Here is a 21,363-nt window from a genome sequence, read left to right on the forward strand (position 1 = left end):
AGAAACTAAATCTTCTTCGTGGTACGTCAACGTGACATATCGCTCGCTTCATTGTTGGTATTTTCTTTCTTTCTTATAGACAACTCATAAGAAATTATATCACCATATCTTTACGTATTCTAAAAACATGTTTGATTCCGCCTATTCTTTTTTCAAAAAGACAATTATATATTCTTGTTGTTTTGTGATTATTGTCGATCTATTTAAAAAAAAAAAAATTTTATGACAAAGGTATGCATGGAGAACTAGAAGTTAATCTTTTTATCAAGACTAAAGAGTAGTCAAAACTCAAAAGCAATATATTTTTTGGGGTCTACAATTTAGTATATCAAAGCAGTAAAAATTGTATGGTCTGATGGTCTCATTAGTGGTTAAAAATATCTGCGTTTTAGGTACTCCAGGGTGTAATCCTATGGCATCAGATGTTAAAGAAAAAAACACAAGAATCGTATATGTTGTTTAATAAACAATAACAACGTAGCTCTTTCATGCGTACATATGTTTCATGTATCTAAATATCTATCGTATGTTTACATATCATGATTTTACAGATGCATACAATAATACGTATGTAGGCATGTGCGTTAACAAGAATAAGCAAATCTTATCTCAACAAATCACATACTATAAAACATATAATTTTTATCTTGCAAATCGGTATAGTTCGTCATGTATCTTCCAGTACAATCATACGAATGATCACATTTGATATCATCAGGAACGTGGTAGCCGTCAACGTACAACTGAGATTTCTCTCTGTTTTTTCTTTTATAAACTAGTACTATAATACATATATAATTGATCAATAATGGATCGCTTAATTCCAAGAAAAATACTAATTAAATTCAAAAGAACCGGTCATTTCTTGTCAAACCAATACGTAGAGAGTCAATTGGTCACCAATTTGAGTAATTTAAAACCACTTGGATCAACTTTTAGGTAAGACATAAATTATAATGAACAAGGTTATTTATATAATAATGGACGACGTTGGGCAATGAGAAAGAAAAGCCTCACTCAAAATCCAATGAGAAATTACTTTTGTGAGGAGATTAGTAGATTACAAAAAGCTTAGCATTTTTAAATCTTATTTTCCATTTTTTCAATAATGGACTGCTTTGCTGATATAGAGAAGTCTTGAGATCAAAGATTCATATTAGGTAAACTGGTAAAGTTTAAAATTAACGAGGTCTTCCCTGCTGTCAAAAGTTTAGTTGAATTATGCTTTGTTAAATGGTTTACAACAAGGGAAATATATTGCCTCTATGTTATAATAATGTACAAGTGCATCTGTAAAATCAAAATATACACTCGTATAGATTTGGTTGTTGAGACATTTTTCTGCATGTAATAATTTTCTTTTTAGATTCATATTCGAGTATGCATGTAGTACTGCATGAGCTTTCATTTAGTGTGACTCTCAACTCAACTCAACTCAAATTAATTTAATTTTATGTTATAGTCTAACCGTAACACCCAACGTAACACACAACATCACATAAGGTAGATCTGTTACATGAAAGCATTAACGTATGCATGGGCATCAAATAGTGATTTTTTTAGTTTTCTACCTGTATCACTAGAATAATTAGCATATAATTTGGTCATGTATGATGCAACGTAAAAACAAGTAGGCCCAAGAGAGTGGAGGGACTAATAAATGGACATACGCTGAGTTCAATACAAAACCAACTAACTGGCCCAAGCCCGTATCACAAGAGTTAGCATTGGTTAGCAGGTTCCTATCACAACTATTTTCATAAAATCTTACGAATATCTTGTGTAACTACTATCTATTGTGAAGGTACAGATGTAGTAGACTCGATATTTCGAAATCATGCTATTAAAAGTACATGGAAGTTTGATGATACAAGATTAATGAACTGACAAATAGAAGACGAAGACTGCTCTGTTTCCATCATTATCTCTCTCTCCATTTACATATCTAAAGACACCTAAAACCTACAGAGGAACTAAAATAGCTAACTAAGAGACATCCTCTAATACAAGACTCGCTATCTGACTCTCAATTTTCAGCTTTTGTTGTTGTTACTGCTGCTTATCTTACTCCGTTTTTGACTAGGAGTTCTGATATCTCCAAGAGGTCCTAAGCGCAGAGATAGATCACACCCATCGAAGGTAGTACTGCCCTTTGTTGCATCAGTGGCAATCACAGGTTTGCTGCTCTTGTTCGACTTGTACGAGTCAGTGACATTGTTAGATCTTGGCAAAGAAGAAACCATGAATGAATAACACAAAGGGTAGCTTGAGTACTTGGAGACAGGGCATCTCTCGACCCACTTCTCTTGAACATCGCTGTGAAAACTCATAACCTGAAGATTCTTCGGACAAAAGTTGTTCTGTTTCATGAAGGCTTGGTATTGCGGAGACAAAATGTTGTCCAACTTAGTTGAGTCTTGGCTAAGATAACATCTGGGGTTTATGTTCCGTTGGCTTCTTGAAGCTCTCCTTGGCGTGCAACCCAAATGCAAAGCAGCTACAGAAACAAAAAGAACAAGACTAAGAAGAAGAATCAAGAGAAGTGTAATAGTTCAGATTGTATACGGTATACCTTCAATACAAGGCTGAAGAAACTCCCCTTTTTCGGTGGTCTCATCGAGTCGGATTATGGTGTTAATGGCCTCGTTTGTACGGTCCAAAAGTGTATTCATGTCCATATACTCAGCCTAACAATGAAGTAAATCAAAATATATAGTCAAGACTCAACTAACTTGGACACTTTACTTACAAATCTATTATTTAAGTACATATACAGTGACATGAGTTCCAATGTTCATTATGTGGAGCAGAACATCACAAGTAACACTGTATCTATCTCACTGTTCAATGAACTACTTCTCTGTTCCACAATAACTGAAGCTAAATTACTGTTGAGAAACAGTCTTTTAAATTTCGAAATTAATTTTTTTTTTTTGGAGAATGAAAATGTAATAAAGAAAAGAACCTCAGAATTGGCTTTGGAGTACATGATTTCTTCAGCTCTCAAGACAACAACAGGGAGCTTCTCTTGCCATTCAGTGTTCTTCTTGGTAGATTGGCTGTGAATCTCACAAACAATCCTGCCAAAAAATAGGTTTCATATAACAATTGAGCTAAAAGAAAACAAAGAAGGGACACATGCACACCTCTACATACACTGTTACAGAGTGAGAGAGAGAGAGAGAGAGAGAGAAGATGACCTGAAAATCTCTTGGATGAGCAAACCCCTTATGGGTTGGTGTCTGTCACTATGCCAAACTCTTCTGATGCATTCGTACGGTCTTGGTCTTGGCCCTGGCCCTGGCCTCGGCATCTTCTTTCCCACCACTTTCTCTTAAGTTCCTATGAGAGAGAGAGAGAGAAAAGACAAAGTCAGATTGTTTTGCTTCCCCTCCTTTCGCTACCCAACTCAATAATATCAGTGTGGGAGAGAGAGAGAGTGTCTTGTCAGTTGGTCCGGTCCGGTTCGTTCCGGTTTACTCCGCTTTTTTATGATTTTCATGGTCCGGCCTACCCTATAGTCTATTCTCTATACTCTATAGGATTGCAGTCCAATAAATTATTTTTAGATTATCCCTTTTCCAGAGATAATAAAACAAGAGCCTTCACCAACTACAGTTTATGTTGATAACCAAACATTGACCATAACCTAGTTCTACATATGATCTACATTTGCACTAATACTCAAATGTAAAGCTTTATTTCAAAGGTATGCGTGATTGGGAAGACTAAAACATTAGATGCCCAAAACGTTTTAATTCACTATATTATTGCGGTTGAGATTTTTATACTATTGTAAGACATTTTACGTCTTTATGGAAATTTAATCCTTAACATATCGCTTTCATTCTTGAATATGATGCAATACATTTTGAAGCTTTCGCTATAATTGCTTTCTCAAGGAAAAATAAACTAAAAAGAGTAAACAGTACATACCCATAAAGAAACTTTACAAGTTTTATTGTTTGGTTGAAGTAAAAAGCATTGCTTTCGTACCACCTCGAACTTTTCGCTTATAGTTTAATCTCTGACACTGAAATAACTCACGATGACGACAAAAGATGTAAAATTTCTGAATTGACAACCACAAAACAAAATAAGATCTAGCTGACCAAAATATAAATATAGCTCAGTAAATATTCATTGAAGACCCAAATTGAAACCACTCACGTCGCCGTTGTTGGAAGCAAGGCCCAAAAAGTCAGATTTGAAGGCCCAGTATGATGCATGCCGGGCACGTGGATACACAGTAAAAGCTATGTTGCGTTCGACATGAAAATGTTTCCTAAAAAATGGATCGATTACGAAAAACCATGCAGCCACGTGATATCATTCAGAGGCTACTTTACTAAGATCACCTAATGAACTCTCTCTTGGGATCATCTTTTCAATTTTTTATTATTAATTTTTTTTTTCTTTTTCTTTCTGATTAAAAAAAAAAAAAAATTAGACTAATCACGAACTGCCACGACACGTAGGATCCGCGCTACAGTGATGAACTTTAGGAGATAGGGGTTCAGCAAAGAGAGCTTTAGGAGAGAAGAATTCATGTGATTTTATTATTTTATTATTATTTTTTCTTGATTTCTGTGTGAACTCCTCTCATGAATCCTCAATGCGGATGCTCTAACCAACGGTTTCTATCGTACCACGTCTAGGACCATGAACATAATCGAATATTTATGACTACTTTAAATGGTCCCTTTTAACTCAACGAGTAAACTGGTATACGATCACTCTGTTGGCATATGATTTAGTTAGATTATACTCACTGTAAGTAGTTTTGGTTAAAAACACAAAAATTTTAAAAACTATTATGTTTTAAAAATTATCGTATAATAAATATGTTAGATATAACTTAACCAATCAAAAATAAATCTATTTAATTTGATTGGTCACACTATATTCAATAAATGTAAAAATTATCTAAAAATATGAAAAATACTTACATTTTGAAATAAAAAAATTCCCCGAAATCTACTTACACGCGAAATGGAGGGAGTATAACAAACTGAGAAGAGAAAGTACAAGAATAATCATATAGTATACATACTATGATGTTGACCAAACATAATTACATATTTTATTTTCGGAACAAATTGAGAGAAATTGTGGCAAACGAAAAACTAAGAGCATGATTATTGGAGTTCTTAGCAGAATATAAGAACCCGTCTCTTAATTTTTAACTAAAAAAGATAAGAACCGGTTATTAAATAAGAGTTTTAAGAGACGGAATCTTATATTCCGTTAAGAACTTCAGTCTAAAAACCCCTAATAATTATGCTCTAAGCGTTATGTAAAAGCATATTAAATGAGAGGTTCGAAAACATTAATATTTTCTTTATATCACAATACTAAAAATGGGATAATCTCCAATTCTAGCATGTCCACGTCAGCATAAATAATCTTCCAGTCAGAACATTTCGTTTTCGGGCTGGGCTTAAATTTTTTTCTGAATTGACTTATGCGCGTGGGCTTCTTTTGATTTGGGATTGGGCTTTTAGATCATCTAATAATTAGACCTAGGTCTACGACGCGGAGCTGAAGTCGCGTGTCTCTTCTTGCCTCCTCTACCACTTCGTCTTCTCTCTTCTCCTCTGCCACTTCGGCTTCTCCCCCTAAACCATTTCGACTGAGTTTTAATCGATCCATCGATACTCCTTTTATGTGGTTTCGTTTAAGCTCATTTTTTTCCTCCTTCTTTATATACTCTGAAGCTTATAATTTCCTGATGTCGCGGAGTTAGCTGATGTCGTTAAGCATTTCTCTCCTTTTTGTTTTAGCTGCTGTTGGGTTGCAGTAAGATTCTGGTGTGAGGCGCTTGGTGAGTTTTGGTTGCTTGTGTTGTTGTTTTCCTTTCTCTGATGTTCGTAGGAGAGAGGCATCATTCTTGATGATGATGATGATGATGATTCTTTCTCTCTCTATGTATGCTTAGTTGGTGGATAAACTGTCGGTTAAAGCTCCTGATGGTCCAACGAAGAACAAAATTTTGAAAGAGATTGCTACGAAGCATAATGTAACATGGGAACCATAATCTTTAGTTGAGCCAGATCCAAAGGAGACTATATTGATGGTCAGTAACTACATCTTCATTTCTTTAGTATAAGTTTCCTCAATGGCATTTTCAATTTCTTTGAGCAGAGTGGAGCAAGTTCCTCTTAATCCGTGAGTGGAATAAACTCATATTCTTCAAGAATCCAAACAATCAACCTCCAGAGTTTCAACCTCCATCTACTGCTAACGTGGAGCAGGACTTATATGAAACTGGCGGAATATCTTCCAGCCGCACTGCTTCTACTGATCACTAACGTCAAGATCCAAGACCTTCTGGTTAGTTTTTTTCATAAGAAAAAACTTTTTGTTTAATGTTTGTTCTATCTGTGTTGAAGCGTTAGATGTAACAAATCGTTTCTTCTTTTATACAGGAGATAAGAATGGTGGCAGAGAACACAGACCTCATCCAGGTTATGTGGATTCATCTCCATACGAAACCGAATTTGCTAATGCTACAGCTGCTGCACATGCAGCTGCTGAATCTGCTGAAAGAGTGAGTTTTGCTGCACGTGCAGCTGCTGAGCTTTCAAGTAAAGAAAGGATGAGGATGACGATGCAGAGTTCCACAGAGTCGCCGAACTCATCCTCTTATGATAATATAAGAAACGAACCTTCACATAGACATAGTAGCTCAAATGTACAAAGCAGAGGTTTTGTTAAAGAAGAAATGCCAAGAAACATTTATAGGGAAGAAGAAGATCAATCTACTACCAGGGCAGATCTTTCTAAGAAAAATGTTGATGAACAATCAGAAAATGCTTCATGGATGAGAGGTCATTCCCGAGATAACTCATTGGAGATGAGGCAGAGTGATTCCTTTGCTAAAGTAGGCAGAGCGAAGCAGCAGGCAATTAAAGATGATGTCAACGATAGCTGTTCAGAAGATGTTCAACTCAAGAAACATTCAAGCTTGGCTTCATCGAGTTCACTCACAAGCAATGTTTCTGATGACAATAACATCATCTTTGAGGATAAACGATTTCAGAGCACTGTTGAAGATACAGAGAGAAAGAGTCATGGTCATGATGTTGCTCCAGTCATTGTCACGGCTGATAAAAGTATATTATCAGTTTTTATTTTATGTTGTCTTAGTAGATTATTTATGGATTGGGTTTGAATTTATGAACCTTTATAAATATTTTATAAATGATTTTAAACATTTTTAAATGATTTATAATGCCAGTTTTAGTTTTTGGAAATTTAAAGTATTTATGAAAATTGTTATCTCTTAAAGATAAATTTAAATAATGATATCAAATTTGGGGTAAAAGCTAAAATTAAAATTATCTCGGAAATCATAACTTACATTTGTTTCTCCAAAAATTCTTAAAAAGGATGTTCATGTCTAATTGGAGCTTCTAATGTTTATTCCTTCCATATATTTAAATTTATTTTTTCAAAAGAAATTTTGGTTCATACACTATTATGCGTTGTATTTAATTAGAAAATAGTTTATCCATAATTGTGTTTCAATTTACAGAAGTCAAACGCCAAATAAGACTTATTTACTATAATGTTATCAAAATTATATTAGAACAAATTTACAAAACAACATCTACGCATTCTAAAAAAAGTTTTTTTTTTGTTTACCCCAGAAGGTGTAGGTTCACCAGCCAATTATAGCATGTCATATCATATTTAATTATTTTAGAAAAAGCAAAATAACAAAAATTTGCTAAGTTGTATTGTGTTTTTTAAAATAAAAATAAAATTAAAAATAAATTAAAAAAATAGTACTAGCCGCAAAAAATGAGTTTAAAAAAAAAACATTATTAACGCTGTCAATAAAATTACACTAAATCCTAAAGTCTAACCTTTAAACCCTAAACCATTGGGTAAATCCTAAACTCTAAATCATAAACACTAAACAATAAATCCTAAACACTAAATCCTAAACACCGTCATTAAAACTCTAAATCTTAGCCCTAAACCCTATAGTTTAGGGTTTACCCAAGGATTTAGGGTTTACCCAAAGATTAAGGGTTTACCCAAGGGTTTAGAATTTACCCAAAAAATTTTAGGTTTGGTTTTTAGGGTTTAATGTTTAGGATTTAGGGTTTATTGTTTTGATGACTGCGTTAACAATGGTTAAAAAATATTTGTACTATTTTTTATTTATTTTTACTTTTTTATTTTATTTTAAAAACATAATATAATTTGGCGAATTCTTATTATTTTGTTTCTTTTCTTTCAACTACTAAATATGAGCTCGTAGACTTTTATTGGTTGGTGAATAAATAATTTTTCTAAGAAATATCAAAGTATGGATCAATAATTTTTCTATATTTAAATTATTGGTCACTAATAATAGTATTATTACATCACTTCCAATAAGTATTAATTTTATTTTATAATTTAATATTTTAACGATTTAATAATGCATAGACAAATTTTAAACGGTTTCAATTCTAAAATGGTTATCAATCATCTATTTTATAAAATTTACGTAAAACAATAATAATAAATGCAGGTACATTATTGAACAAATTATTTTGTTTTGATGTGTTTTACTTATATGAAATTTTGATCCCTAAAATGTTTCAAATCTTATACAGAAGTAAAGTTTACCAAACATAATAAAAGAAAAGTAATTCAAACTATCTTTCTAATTTTACTGTGAAAGTCAGGTTACTCTTTTTCATTTCATATAATAGAAACTTATTTGAGATTAATATAAAGAGAAATAGAATTTTAAAATTAAATTTCCTCATTTATACAAAAGATTTACCATGAAAGTAAAAATAGTAAGTTACAATTGATCAAATAAACACAATTAATCTTAAATTAAGATGATAATTTACATGTGATAAAATGTGAAAAAAATAAAAGTACGCGCGGAAAAATAATCTAAGAGTCGTAAATTCCAAATACTAAATGCCATTGAATTAAACTGAATTGAATATTTCCTTAACTTGTACTCAAAAACTTTTTTTTTGTTTTGATCAATACTTGTACTCAAAACTAAAATATAATTTCTTGATGTAAGATATATGTCGATGAACATACACAGGTTGCACCAAATCTATCCCACTATCGCACTCTAGAAAAAGAAAATGATTTGATCGCTCTAACAGAATGAAAATAGCGGCTGGTTTTAATTCTCCGACAAGAGATATGCTGTCGCCGACGTTGTTTCCTCTCTTCTGCGTTTTGTTTCTCTGCTTTCCAGTTGCTGTCATCTTCACAGTCCAGCGAGAAATCACCGCCGCTACTTCGCCGGAGTTTGGCTTCCACTCACGAAATCTACACGCTTCTACTTCGGTGGTTCGATTTCGTCAGCAGATTCCTAAAGACGACGAACAGCTTCTCCGACTCGCTTCCCGGGTCAACCCGAACCAGCCTTCTCCCGGGTCGATCCGGAAGCTGGCTTTTATGTATCTAACGACGGCGCCTCTTCCGTTCGCGCCATTGTGGGAAACGTTCTTTAACGGAAGCAGCAAGGAACTCTATAACGTCTACGTTCACGCGGATCCGACCCGAGAGTATGACCCGGCGTTCGCCGGCGTGTTTGAGAATCGAGTCATTCACTCGAAGCCCTCGGAACGGAACACACCCACTCTCGCTTCAGCGGCGCGTCGGCTAATAGCTCACGCGCTTCTCGACGATCCACAGAACTACATGTTTGCTCTCTTCTCGCCTTCATGCGTACCCATTCGCTCCTTTGACTTCACTTACAAGACGTTGGTCTCGTCTCGCAAGAGCTTCATCGAGTTACTCAAAGACGAGCCGTTGCAGTTCGAAAGATGGGCCGCGCGCGGGCCCATCGCGATGCTGCCGGAGGTGAGGTTTGACGATTTTCGGATAGGGTCTCAGTTTTGGGTTCTGAAACGGAGGCACGCGCTTGTGGTGGCGCGTGATCGGCGTATCTGGGAGAAGTTTAACAAGACGTGTTTGTGGGAAGGCTCGTGCTTTCCCGAGGAAAATTACTTTCCGACACTTCTTAATATGAAGGACCCGCGCGGGTGTGTCCCAGCTACGCTCACGCACGTGGACTGGACCATCAACGAGGAAGGCCACCCGAGGATGTATGAGCGAGAGGAAGTGGTACATGAGCTGATAGTGCGGTTGAGGAACACGCGACCGAGATACGGTGAGGATGGAATCAACGGTTCGGATTGGACAATTGGGAGGAGTGATCCGTTTCTGTTTGCTAGGAAGTTTTCTCCCGAGGCTCTGGAGCTGTTGATGGGTATGGCTCGAACCGTGTTGTTCAATGACTCGGCATGTGGTGCGTGAATGGTTCTCTGATGGCTTTGTTGTAAATTTAGATGTAGTTTTAGTTCTTTTGTTTTGGTTAAAAAGTAGAAGAAAAATCATTGTAAATCTATCATTATCCAAGGGGTTTGAGCTAGACGTCAAAGCTCATCGTCATAGATTCGCAACTGAAGTTAAGCGTCAGCAAATTAATTTACCTCACAATCACTTACCAATGTAGTGGGAAGGAAATGAATATATATATATATATGTATGCATGCCAAAGTACCTCAAAATCTTGGGTTAGTCTTCAGTACATCTCAAATGGATATAAGCAATTTACTTTTAATCTTCAGTTCAAGAGATTTTACAAGTTAGAGAATCAAATACAGGATCAGGAGAGATGCAAGAAATTATCTAATGTTTCATGTTATTCATTGGCTTATTATTCTGTTGTAAGGAGCAAGTGGTAATACAGTTATCTATGTTTAGCACACATAACTTGGGTTTTAGTACATTATTGAAATGATGGTGCCAGTTTGTTGTCTGGTGGCTTTAGTTGCTGGTTCGTTTTAATATTCAGATTCTATTTATTTTCATTGGTTTCATTTACCACTGAAAAAGAGTGTTTTTTGACAAAAAAAAAGAAAAAAAGGAGTGGTTTATTTAGCAGGAAAACTGATATACAAGAGAACATGAAGTATGCCTATATAGCCTGTTTGCGTACAAGCCAAACATCAAATAGCTACAAACAAACTTAGTCACCTGATATTTTAACAAAAACAGATTATCACACAGAATATAAAATAATTACATTTACCAATCGCTACTCGCTTGCTTCACCCAACTCAAACCAAAGGGGGCAAAGATAACCAGGCGACCTCAGAAGAATTCAATGTTTTACAATAGGTATAAACGTTCAAGAAAAAAATGGGTTTTAAATGACATTATTAATCAAACTCAAAAGATAAACAGTCTTCAAGCAAACTCATAACCAGGAAGATACAAGAAGCAACCGGATTATAACACAAGAAACATGAGGTACCATCTGTGTATTGGTCGAAAAATATTATATATTTATGTAAAGAAAAGAACAAAGCTCAGTAAGGGTTGTTGTAGTAATACCCCATCGGTGGCGGTCCCATCCCGTTAACCGGTGGCATCCCATAAGGCATTCCGTTTGGGGCAGGACTCATCTTAGCCAAACTAGCTTGACCTCTCATCCCTTCTTGCTGATACTGCTGCCATAGCTGCTGCTCCTGAGTCAAAAGATACTGCTTTTTGTCCATCTCAGCCATTTGCACATACGAAGGAGGCGGGATCGTTAGCGAAGCAGCAAAAGGGTCTTGGTTCACTTTCTGCACGGTTCCATCAGGTGCAGGGAGCGCTAATATATGGCTGTTGGTCTTACTCGGCAAAGGTAGCGCCACGCTGCTTGAACTCCCACCGGTTAGCTCCGAGGTGCTCACGTGTTGTCTAACAGCTCCTTGATCGTACATACCGTTGAGCAGCAACGGGTCTAAACCACCGCCCATCGCGGCTTTCTGATGCTCGAGGTTGCTAGCTGTCTCGACCAACGCAAGCTCCCAATCAGCCTTCCCTTGTTCCGCTGCTGGATTCTGCCAGGCTGATGTCACCTCGCTGTTATCAGAAGAGAACGCTTCCCATTTTCCGTTACTAGTGACAGGGCCAGCGAAAAGGGCAAGAGCAAACTTGTTTCCTTGGTCATCAGCACTAACACCATCCTCCCTCAGGTCAACTAGATCATTAGTTACTTGCGGTTGCTCCACTTTCGCCTCTGGCTTAGGCGGAGGCGGCGGAGGAGTATAGTTCTCCGGAGGAGGAAGCGCTTTGATCTCGTTCATATCCACCTCCGCCGCCTCCTCAGGAGCCGGAGGAGGAGGAGCTTCTATCTCCTTCCTCTCAGGACTCTTCCCCCTCTTAGCTCTATCCCTCACAAACTCCTCAAGCGTCTCCAACAACTTACTAGTAATCCTCTGCACCTCAGGATACTCAGAAGATCTCGCCACACCAGTGTCTTTACACCAATGGTAAAACGCAATGAGCTCATCAATCTGTTTCGCCGCGCTAGCGTAAGCATCAAAGGCCTTAACGCAATCCGTATACTCCATTTCAAAAAACTTATCAAGAAGAACCGCCAACACTTCACAAATATCAGCGTAAAGCCTGAAACTCTCCTTCACAATAGGATACATAGCAACCAAGATCATCCTGCTGCTTTTAGCTAAACCGGTAGGACGAGAAGACAAGAACCGGTCAAGAAGCCTCTGTAAATGCCCCATCTTCCCAAAAATCTTCTCTGGCGGCATGTCTCTTAACGGAGTAACAGTAACAACATCTCTCCCTCCACCAATCTCATTCACATCTCCAAAGGACCGTGACCTTTTCGGCATACCGTAACCGTTCTCGTAATCATAACCTCTCTGAGGAGGGGGAGATCGAAAATCATCATTACTCTGGTGACTACTCCCACTCCCTCCACCGTTCTTCCCTTTCCTCTCGAACAAAGCCAACTCTAGCCTCTGATCCAAGTAGCTAGCATACGTCCTCACGAAAGCAGAGTGGTCCCAGGAGCTGGAGTGCGCCTCGTCGCGAAAGTCAGACATGTTGAGGATCCTCGTGCCTCGCCTCGTCGCGTAGAGGATCTCCTCCTGGAAGAGCGGGTCGCCGTCGTTGAGGAGGCGGTGGACGAGCATTAAGGCTTTGAGCGCGACGATCCAGTCGCGAGTTTTGCCGAGGCGGCGGGCGACGGAGGTGACGCAGGCGTGGACGTAGCCGCGGGAGAGGGAGGTGAGGCTGAGGATCTCGCGGATGTACTTCTCCGTGGACTGGTCGTCGTCGTGGCTCGTGGCTTTGACGATGGCCACTTCCAGATCTGGAGCTATGTTGCTGGCGACCTTGGCTATGCTGATGCTCGTCTGGTCCTTCACCACGCCGATCGCTTTGCGTATGCTCAACGCCATGGTGGTTAGGTTTGACTCAAACTCTTCAATTGAAAAAAAAAACAGAGCAAAAAAAGAAAAAAACAGAGCAAGTTCGTTGAGAGATTGAAGGAGATTTCGAGTTTAATCAGCGAAGATCGTTACGAAAATTGAAAATTGAAAATTGAAAATTGAAAATTGATATATTAGTTTTGGTAGAAATATTCTTTAGAAAAATACCTTTCTTTCGCTAGATCTGAGGGAGAGAGAAGTGTTCTCCGGTGGAGGAAATGTTATTTCTCAGGCGGAGGAGACGGAATCGGGATCTGAGATCTATGAGGAAGGTGAAGAAGATCTCATATTACGACTTATTTGGCGGTGTGACAGATCCATCGAACGAGTCCAAGATGAAGTGGCTTTAGACAGAGGGAGAGGATTTAAAGAGAGCTTGAGTTGAGGATGACGTGGATTAATGAAAGCCGTTTGATCTAAAGGAGATGCGATATTTTTGTAACCGGAACTAACGGAGCCGTTTTGTCTGAGTCTCAGACTCTCTGGTCTGAACACTGTTAGTGATTTTTCTTTTTTTCTTTTTTTTTTGTGAAAAGCAATGTCAACGTTTTGTAGGAGTTTTTATAAGTGTTTACAGCTGTTTTATAGTTTCTTTTACCAGATTAATCTCTTTATATTTCTAAAAAATAGTATTTTTATTAATTTGTGCAGATTTTAATTTTGTTTTCTTAAAAATATTAAACAAAATTTAGATAGAAATTCCTTTACTGTTAATTTTAACAATAATTAATTGTGACAACAAATAATTTTCATAAAATATCTCAGTACATATTTAAATTACCTAATAATAATAATAAAATGAGAACTAATAATAATAACAAAATGAGAAAATATTTTCATTTAGTATTTTCATGAAATACTCATAAAACATGTTACTTTATGAATGGTACAACTTAAAGAAATAAAATTAATTGCATTATTAATTTATAATAAAATATTAATATTTTGTAAAAAATCAAGAATGAAGAAGATGTCATAGATCGAGACGCTCTTACACCCTGACGACAGAATTACTTAGTAGAAACTGAAGTACATCTTCGTAAAAAAGGCTAAAACTGAAGTACGTTTCTTCTTTGTTTCCCTGTTAAACTTCGATCATTCCTTGACACGGCGCTAAACATGTCATTAAGCATTAAATATGTATATTACAATGCAAATCTGTGACTATCATAAAAGGCTTGTAATTGAGATCTAATCATGTCCAATCACTCCCGTGGAAGCATATACTCCAATAAGCGGCATGCCAATATTATATTCTTTCATGTCATTTCATTTTTGTTTATTCATGATTATCCATCTTGTTCTGATTTGTTCAAAATTTATGATTTTGGATCATCTCTATATCAATTTTAAGTGGTTTCAGATATTTAAACCAACCAGATCAAGTGACATGCCCAAACCCAACCAGTCACGAAATTTGATATCATGGTTCCACATCCATTGATCTCAGTATATGTTCCTAGTTCTTTTGTTTTTCCTAGTTTCTCAATCAAACGACTTAAAATAAAATAAAAATCAATTTGGATTGCCAGTAAGGGATCGATGTAATATCTAAAAAGCCTATTCAGTTCCCAAACTTGATGAGTAGTTGATCGTTAAGAGTTGTGATTTTATTTTTTTGCTGTACAAATCTTGCTGTGATTTTTTTTTGTTTTGGCTTTAAATTTTTAATTTTAAATGTCTTTAACTTTGGATTGTAGGCATTTGTCGTTGCAGAAAAATTATAAAGACATGAATTTAAACAAGTGTTGTGGATTTTAAAAAAGACTGTAAATTTTAAATAGGTATAATTGTGACTGTGGAGAGCATCTACAATCACACCGAAATTTTTTTACAATCTTATTTACAGACAAGCTTTGAATCACCCACTGAATAGAACTTTTAAACACTCTGCAACAATTGATGGTTTGATGTTTTTTTGGTGTGCACAAGATGGTTTGATGTTCATCGAATCTTTATTAGCTATTGGATCCTTATGTTGTTTCTCGATGATTAATATTTTGATCTTGTAGTTTACTTGGCATTTGATTTGCGAATATGTTGCCTCTTTATGCTTCTTTATGTACCTTCTCCCCCTCTAACGGAGGCTGAAACATGGAATTAATAAGGGTATGATTTGTCCAAAAAAAGAGGAATTTCTTTACGTTACCGTGCATGTTTAGCCATGATTCTTGATAAGTGACAAAATACCTAAACCAATGAACTGGATACTATAGGAGAATACAGAATGAGAATTCGAGCAGAAATTTTGATCAGATAGACATTTTGGTTACAAAATACAGAAATAGTATTCGATTTGAATTTTTTATATTTAAAACAAAAGTCTTGTATATGGACACGGACAATCTCTAGTTATTGATATTCGATGAACAGATTCAGCAAAGATCCTGCAAAACCAAAAAAAAAAGAGATATTAATATGCCACTCACCTATAATATAGAGAAATATTAAATACAGAGGAGCAATACGTACTTCCATGGAGCATCCCCTGGTAATAGCCAGTCACCCTCTTTCCCTTGGAAGGTGAATTTGAAGTTTGTATCTTCTCTATCACAATCTTGGTCTGACAAAAAAAAATATACATTCAATGATGAGAATACTTTTGAGAAGTTATATGATATGTTTCATTTGCTTATAGGTTTAGGAGAGTGTTTACTCACATTGACTAAACATGGTAATCAAGGAGTTCGTTAGAGACTCGTAAGAGTCGAAAAGCTTAATGTCCACCTTTCTTGTTATTGCCACACCATCCATCTTCACCTTAACATACATTGATGATTTTGATGGTCTAACTCTTTCAATGGTAGCCGCTGGATTAGATATGTTGATCCTCCTACCATGATGGTGATATGGGTGATTACGACTATGATGACGATAATTAAGATACTTTTTCATAGAGGACTTTATTGGTGGCCATCCCACGACTTTGCAATTTTCCTCCTCACTATAAAAATTTAATTAAATATTTTAAAGAATTATAATGCCTCCCCGATTTTTTATAACTACGCAACATAAGATTTTAAGAAACTTATAAGTACGTAATCTATATACTACCTGTAGAGATAACTAGTTTTTTTAACCTTACTATTGTCAAATATATAGTTTGTTACTCACTCGTAAGCAATAGAAGAGTCTGATTCCAAAGGATCTTCATCTTTCTCGTCTGGCTGGCCATTCAAAGAAAACGAACATGGTTTTGGCACATAAAAATCTTCTTCCGTATTCTCCAACCCAAGCATCGTCTCAAAACGTTTTTCTTTGGTATCCAAATGCTTGTTGAGGTCGAAGCCAAACCCAAAATTTGAAGAATTAGTATGAGGTGAAAGAGTGAGATCAAGATCCAGCTCCATTTTTGGTGAAGCTTCGTCTTTGATGAAAAAAGTTTATGTTCTTTTGTTGTTGGCTTTGGAAAAGGTTGTGTGCATAATTAGAGGATCATGAGTATTCCCTATTTATAGTAAAAAGGAAAGGGTACCAAAAGTCAAGGAAGGATATATGGCTTTATCGTCAATATATATGTACTCACACAAATATAGATGTCGATGGATCTGTATTTATGGTGTCTTAAGCAACACGATACTACATAAACTAAACAAGTAATCAGTCAAAGTATTAGAATACTAATGATTCCTTTTCCGTTAAATCCTCAACTATTATAGTTCATATATTTTCTTAATTTCTTGGACCAACAACTATAACATATACTTGACTAGAGGAAATCATCTTCAAAAGTTACATCGTATTTAATTAAATTCATATCCAACATGAATTAATTAACGTTTCACCGGTTAAACGAAATATGTTTAGGTGAAGATAATTATTAAGAAAATTATTATGTTTTTTAAAAGTATTTTCTAATAAATAGGTTAGATATAATTTAACCAATAAAAATAAGTCTATTTAATTTGATTGGTTACACTGTATTCAATAAATGTAAAAGTTACCTAGAAATACGAAAACTACTTACATTTTGAAACAAAAATATTTCTCTAAAACTACTTATAATATGAAACGGAGGGAGTACTTAAGCAGCTTAGCAGACTAGCAATCGTGCAAAATTAAGCATTTAAAAGAACGAGAATACGAGATAGTTTCCCTCACAAAATTAATTTTAGTTGGTTTCTAATATGTATACATTTAAGGCTTTCAAATGAAGAGAAAGGTAGTGAGGAAGTTCCGAAGGGGAAAGAGAAACAAGGACCTTTGTCTTTTGGGATAGAAGTAATGACTTCCGACATTAATTAAGTTCAGGTCGGCCAATATCCTAACATTGATGCTAACACCTTTGTACATTAGTAGTATTATTTTATCTAAATTGTTATGCTTTTCGTATATAAAATAGTTACTTTTATTCAATATTCATCTACACTAAATGTAAACTCCTTTCTTTGCAGTTTTATAACTTCGGCTACAAATATATAACTACAATCGATACAATATATGGACTTTGTAGATACATTTCTTACATGATAAATTATTAATTATATTTAATCATATAAACTTGTAATCGGTTTATTTTTGTGAGGTTAGCTTATAGAGAATTTAGGAGCCATATACACGCTTTTGATGATAATTAGAGATCTACCCGTGGCACTATACACTTTTTCAAAATTTTCTCAATATCCCTATACTTCTAATCTTTTAGACTCTTTCCAAATATTCTCCTAAGATATGATGTCAGAAAATTTAGACTGTGGGATCACTTGTTTAATCTATTAACTTAGTCAATTATCCTAGTTTACATTATATTTTTTATATCTAGCAATTTGTAAGAACGTGAAATAAGAACATGTCTGTCAATTGTGACGACGATTACATACATGGAGATCAACATTCATCAACGTCTCCGACACCATCTTTCCACCGCCAATCTGAGAGTTTTTACACTGCAAAGCCACTGTAACTTTTGACGAATCCACCGCATCTGCTCTGGATAAACTCTTATTCAAAGGTCAACTCTTCCGTCTCCATCTCTTTTGAGTGACTCGTTGCCTTATTACACGAGTTGGTTAAACATAACTCAGATATTTCTACCTCATTGACATCTTGTAGTGGTTATTGTCGCATATCATTGTTTGTAATTTATGAAGGATATCATATGAGTTAACCCCTTCATACATATTTTAATGTTTGATTTGATGCTACAAATAGGTACCATTTGCTGATACATGTTTGGTTAGTTTCTACGAAATAAATTTTGTGGTTAATCGATAAAATGGCTAGAAAGGTGTTACATGATAGCTGTTGTTAGCTGTCACATGGTGTGCTAGCTGTTACAAAATATATTGCATTAGCTGGTACATGTTAGATTAGATGTTACAAAACATGTTGCCGCTGATGGTTAGTGGTTGTAAAATATCGTAAATAATTGTTGTAAATGATACAGAAGTTGTTAACAACTACAAAATATGTTAGAGACAATAATAAATGTTTTGTTAGAATGCACGTATAAAGAACTACGAGAATGGACGAATATGCTATCAGGTTAGTTCAAATCCTTGTTTTCCTTTTGTGACGATTCACACTCTCTCGCTTCTATATGACTAACTTTATTCTCAGTCACTATCCATTTGTCAATTTTCCAGGTATAGAGGACCAGTGCGGTGGTCGAAAAAGACAACAAATATGAGAGGAATGTGTGAGCCACGCCACATATTATAGAGATGCATGGTAATATCAGACACATCGTTCCGCTTTCGCCAATCTAGAACATGGTGGCTAACGTGGAGGCATCGCAATACCATTAATGTTAACTGGCACTTTTTTAGTTATCCAATTTAATGTTTTAGATGATATTATTTCATGTTCGTCTAAATCGATCAATGTAATATATTTTTAACACAAGAATTAGAGATTACACAAAAATAATACATTTAACCACACATTTACCTAGTAAAGGAAAATATTAAACCAATTTTCTTGCATTTCCAATTTCGTCAGTATATACTAAACATTTAGCAACTATTTAACGAATTAACAGCTAAGATTATGTCTCATTTACATGTTATCAATATAACATATACTTTACTTTTTATCTTAACCGCTAACTAAAATTGTATATAACCGTTGAAATTTTCTATATTTGTATATTGTTTTTAATAAGACTCGATTTGTTGATAAAAGAACTTGATCTATGTTGCATTATTAACATATAATATGAATAGTTAACATCTACCAATTATATTTACTAATACACTATGAACTACAATCACTAATTCTCACACTTTTCCCTCCTCTCCATTTTCACTAATGTTCGAATAATAGTTAAGAAAATTGTTAACCACTAAGAACATAAATATGATGAAATTAGATCATTTGCAAGTTCATTACATCTAACATTGTATGTCATCAACACAAACACGCAAGGACTCTAGTCACTACTGATCCAATTAGCAGCTAAGATCACATGATAACTATTAAAATTGTTAAACTATAAGTTTAAACATAGATGATAATATGTTATGGTAGACATCCAATAAGTAAACTTTGTTGTTATCGCATGTTAAATACACTGGTTCACGAGACATACGAGAATTCCTCGTGCTTTGTTGAATCTCACAATCTAATTAGTTGTCTTTCCACTTATTTTGATCTCATTGCTAATGAACCGCCACCATGAACATAGCTGGGGCATGAAGAAATTGATGAGTTTATTATGACGTCATACTAAGATTCATCGTTAAATCTCTACAAAAAAAAGAGATTATTACAAAAAGTTGTCAATACACAAAGAAAAAAATGAGTAACAAATATGTTCTTGAAAAGATGAAGAGAAGGACAAAGATAATGAACATCGACAAAAATGGAGGAAAGAGATGATAAAGAACTAAACTTATTTTCACTCAAGAAATAATAACCAAGTTGGGTAAAAAGAGAGAAAAGAGAGAACTCAGAGGAGTACGGCGGTCGGCCGGCGCGTGAGCGTCCGTGCCGCCGCCGGAACCTTTTTTCTTTTAGAAAAATGATAAGGTTCTTGCTTTCCTTTTAGTAGATCGAGTAATAATTCCGGGAGATGGAGGCTATCTCAGATCCGTCGCCGCCGGCCTTTTGTCTCCGTGGCGGGGAAGCTCCTTCAGTTCCGCCGTCATCGGCTCTGGTTTCCGGGGGGTGAAGGCTTCCAAAGCTTTGCGTCGCCGGCTTTAGGTCCCTAGTCTCTTAGGGTTTTGTTTTATTTCGGGTTTGTTCATGGTTCGGGTGTTTTGTGGGTTCGTCGGAGGAGGGAGAAGTTCTCAGGCGGAAAGGGTGTCGATGCATGTGTTATTTTATTGGAGGTCGGCGGTTATCGGTGGTGGATGAGATCTCGCCTCGGCGATTGACTCTCTCCAGTTTTAGAGACCCAAGATGGTTTGAGTAGAAGATGGGCGGAGCTTTTGAGGTCCGGCGTGGTCGGACGATCGGTTGTTTGGATCGCCGGCGGTAAAGAGAAACGGTGGTGACTCGGAGTCTTCGCAACACGTGTACCCCTCGACGGCGAGGATGGCAACACGTGGCCAAGTATCAGTAAGGCTGATATGTGAGGCGGCCGTTGTCTTTCGCGTTTAGTGTCTAGGGTTTTCCTCAAGTTGGGCCCGGAAGTTTTGGCCCAATTGAGAAATGTGTGTTACCCGTTTGATGTATCTGGGCTTTTGTATCTTATTTTCTTGTACTGGGCTTGGCCCGTTTTTAATTTTAAAAAACATTTCGATGGAAAAAAAAAAAGATGATAAAGAACTAATTATTAAAGAGATAAAAAAAATTTGTGGTTTAGAATCACCTATTCCAGGAAGGCAACTTAGAGAGAAAAGAGAGAAAAGAGAGAACTCAGAGGAGTACGGCGGTCGGCCGGCGCGTGAGCGTCCGTGCCGCCGCCGGAACCTTTTTTCTTTTAGAAAAATGATAAGGTTCTTGCTTTCCTTTTAGTAGATCGAGTAATAATTCCGGGAGATGGAGGCTATCTCAGATCCGTCGCCGCCGGCCTTTTGTCTCCGTGGCGGGGAAGCTCCTTCAGTTCCGCCGTCATCGGCTCTGGGTTCCGGGGGGTGAAGGCTTCCAAAGCTTTGCGTCGCCGGCTTTAGGTCCCTAGTCTCTTAGGGTTTTGTTTTATTTCGGGTTTGTTCAT

The 21,363-nt window shown here is 36.2% G+C and overlaps 4 protein-coding genes across 5 annotated transcripts; 1 reads left to right on the forward strand and 3 right to left on the reverse strand.

Moving 5' to 3' along the window:
* Positions 1 to 1,827: 1,827 nt before the first annotated feature.
* Positions 1,828 to 3,461, reverse strand: LOC111204068. The gene is made up of 4 exons (XM_048745232.1): positions 3,201 to 3,461; positions 2,966 to 3,080; positions 2,573 to 2,687; positions 1,828 to 2,497 (listed from the first exon to the last, which is right to left on the reverse strand). The coding sequence occupies exons 1-4, from the start codon at positions 3,311 to 3,313 to the stop codon at positions 2,034 to 2,036; spliced, it is 807 nt and encodes a 268-aa protein (XP_048601189.1). The 5' UTR covers positions 3,314 to 3,461; the 3' UTR covers positions 1,828 to 2,033.
* A 5,454-nt stretch (positions 3,462 to 8,915) lies between these two features.
* LOC111212830 (glycosyltransferase BC10-like) lies at positions 8,916 to 11,214 on the forward strand. Its single transcript, XM_022714431.2, has one exon. The coding sequence runs from the start codon at positions 9,133 to 9,135 to the stop codon at positions 10,291 to 10,293; it is 1,161 nt and encodes a 386-aa protein (XP_022570152.1). The 5' UTR covers positions 8,916 to 9,132; the 3' UTR covers positions 10,294 to 11,214.
* LOC111212827 (probable clathrin assembly protein At4g32285) lies at positions 11,176 to 13,786 on the reverse strand. Its single transcript, XM_048745233.1, has 2 exons — positions 13,434 to 13,786; positions 11,176 to 13,258 (listed from the first exon to the last, which is right to left on the reverse strand). Exon 2 carries the CDS (start codon positions 13,233 to 13,235, stop codon positions 11,352 to 11,354), a length of 1,884 nt encoding a protein of 627 aa, XP_048601190.1. The 5' UTR covers positions 13,236 to 13,258; positions 13,434 to 13,786; the 3' UTR covers positions 11,176 to 11,351.
* A 1,647-nt stretch (positions 13,787 to 15,433) lies between these two features.
* LOC106399310 (auxin-responsive protein IAA29-like) lies at positions 15,434 to 16,714 on the reverse strand. 2 transcript variants are annotated; one of them, XM_048745236.1, is made up of 4 exons: positions 16,380 to 16,714; positions 15,926 to 16,098; positions 15,738 to 15,828; positions 15,434 to 15,652 (listed from the first exon to the last, which is right to left on the reverse strand). In XM_048745236.1, exons 1-4 carry the CDS (start codon positions 16,613 to 16,615, stop codon positions 15,577 to 15,579), a joined length of 576 nt encoding a protein of 191 aa, XP_048601193.1. In that variant the 5' UTR covers positions 16,616 to 16,714; the 3' UTR covers positions 15,434 to 15,576. The 2 variants fall into 2 exon arrangements, with proteins under 2 accessions (XP_048601193.1, XP_048601192.1); XM_048745235.1 differs by having other exon boundaries at positions 15,926 to 16,209; positions 16,380 to 16,710.
* Between the last annotated feature and the right edge of the window lie 4,649 nt (positions 16,715 to 21,363).

This window comes from Brassica napus, chromosome C1, assembly GCF_020379485.1.
Source record: "Brassica napus cultivar Da-Ae chromosome C1, Da-Ae, whole genome shotgun sequence".
Lineage (NCBI taxonomy): Eukaryota > Viridiplantae > Streptophyta > Magnoliopsida > Brassicales > Brassicaceae > Brassica > Brassica napus.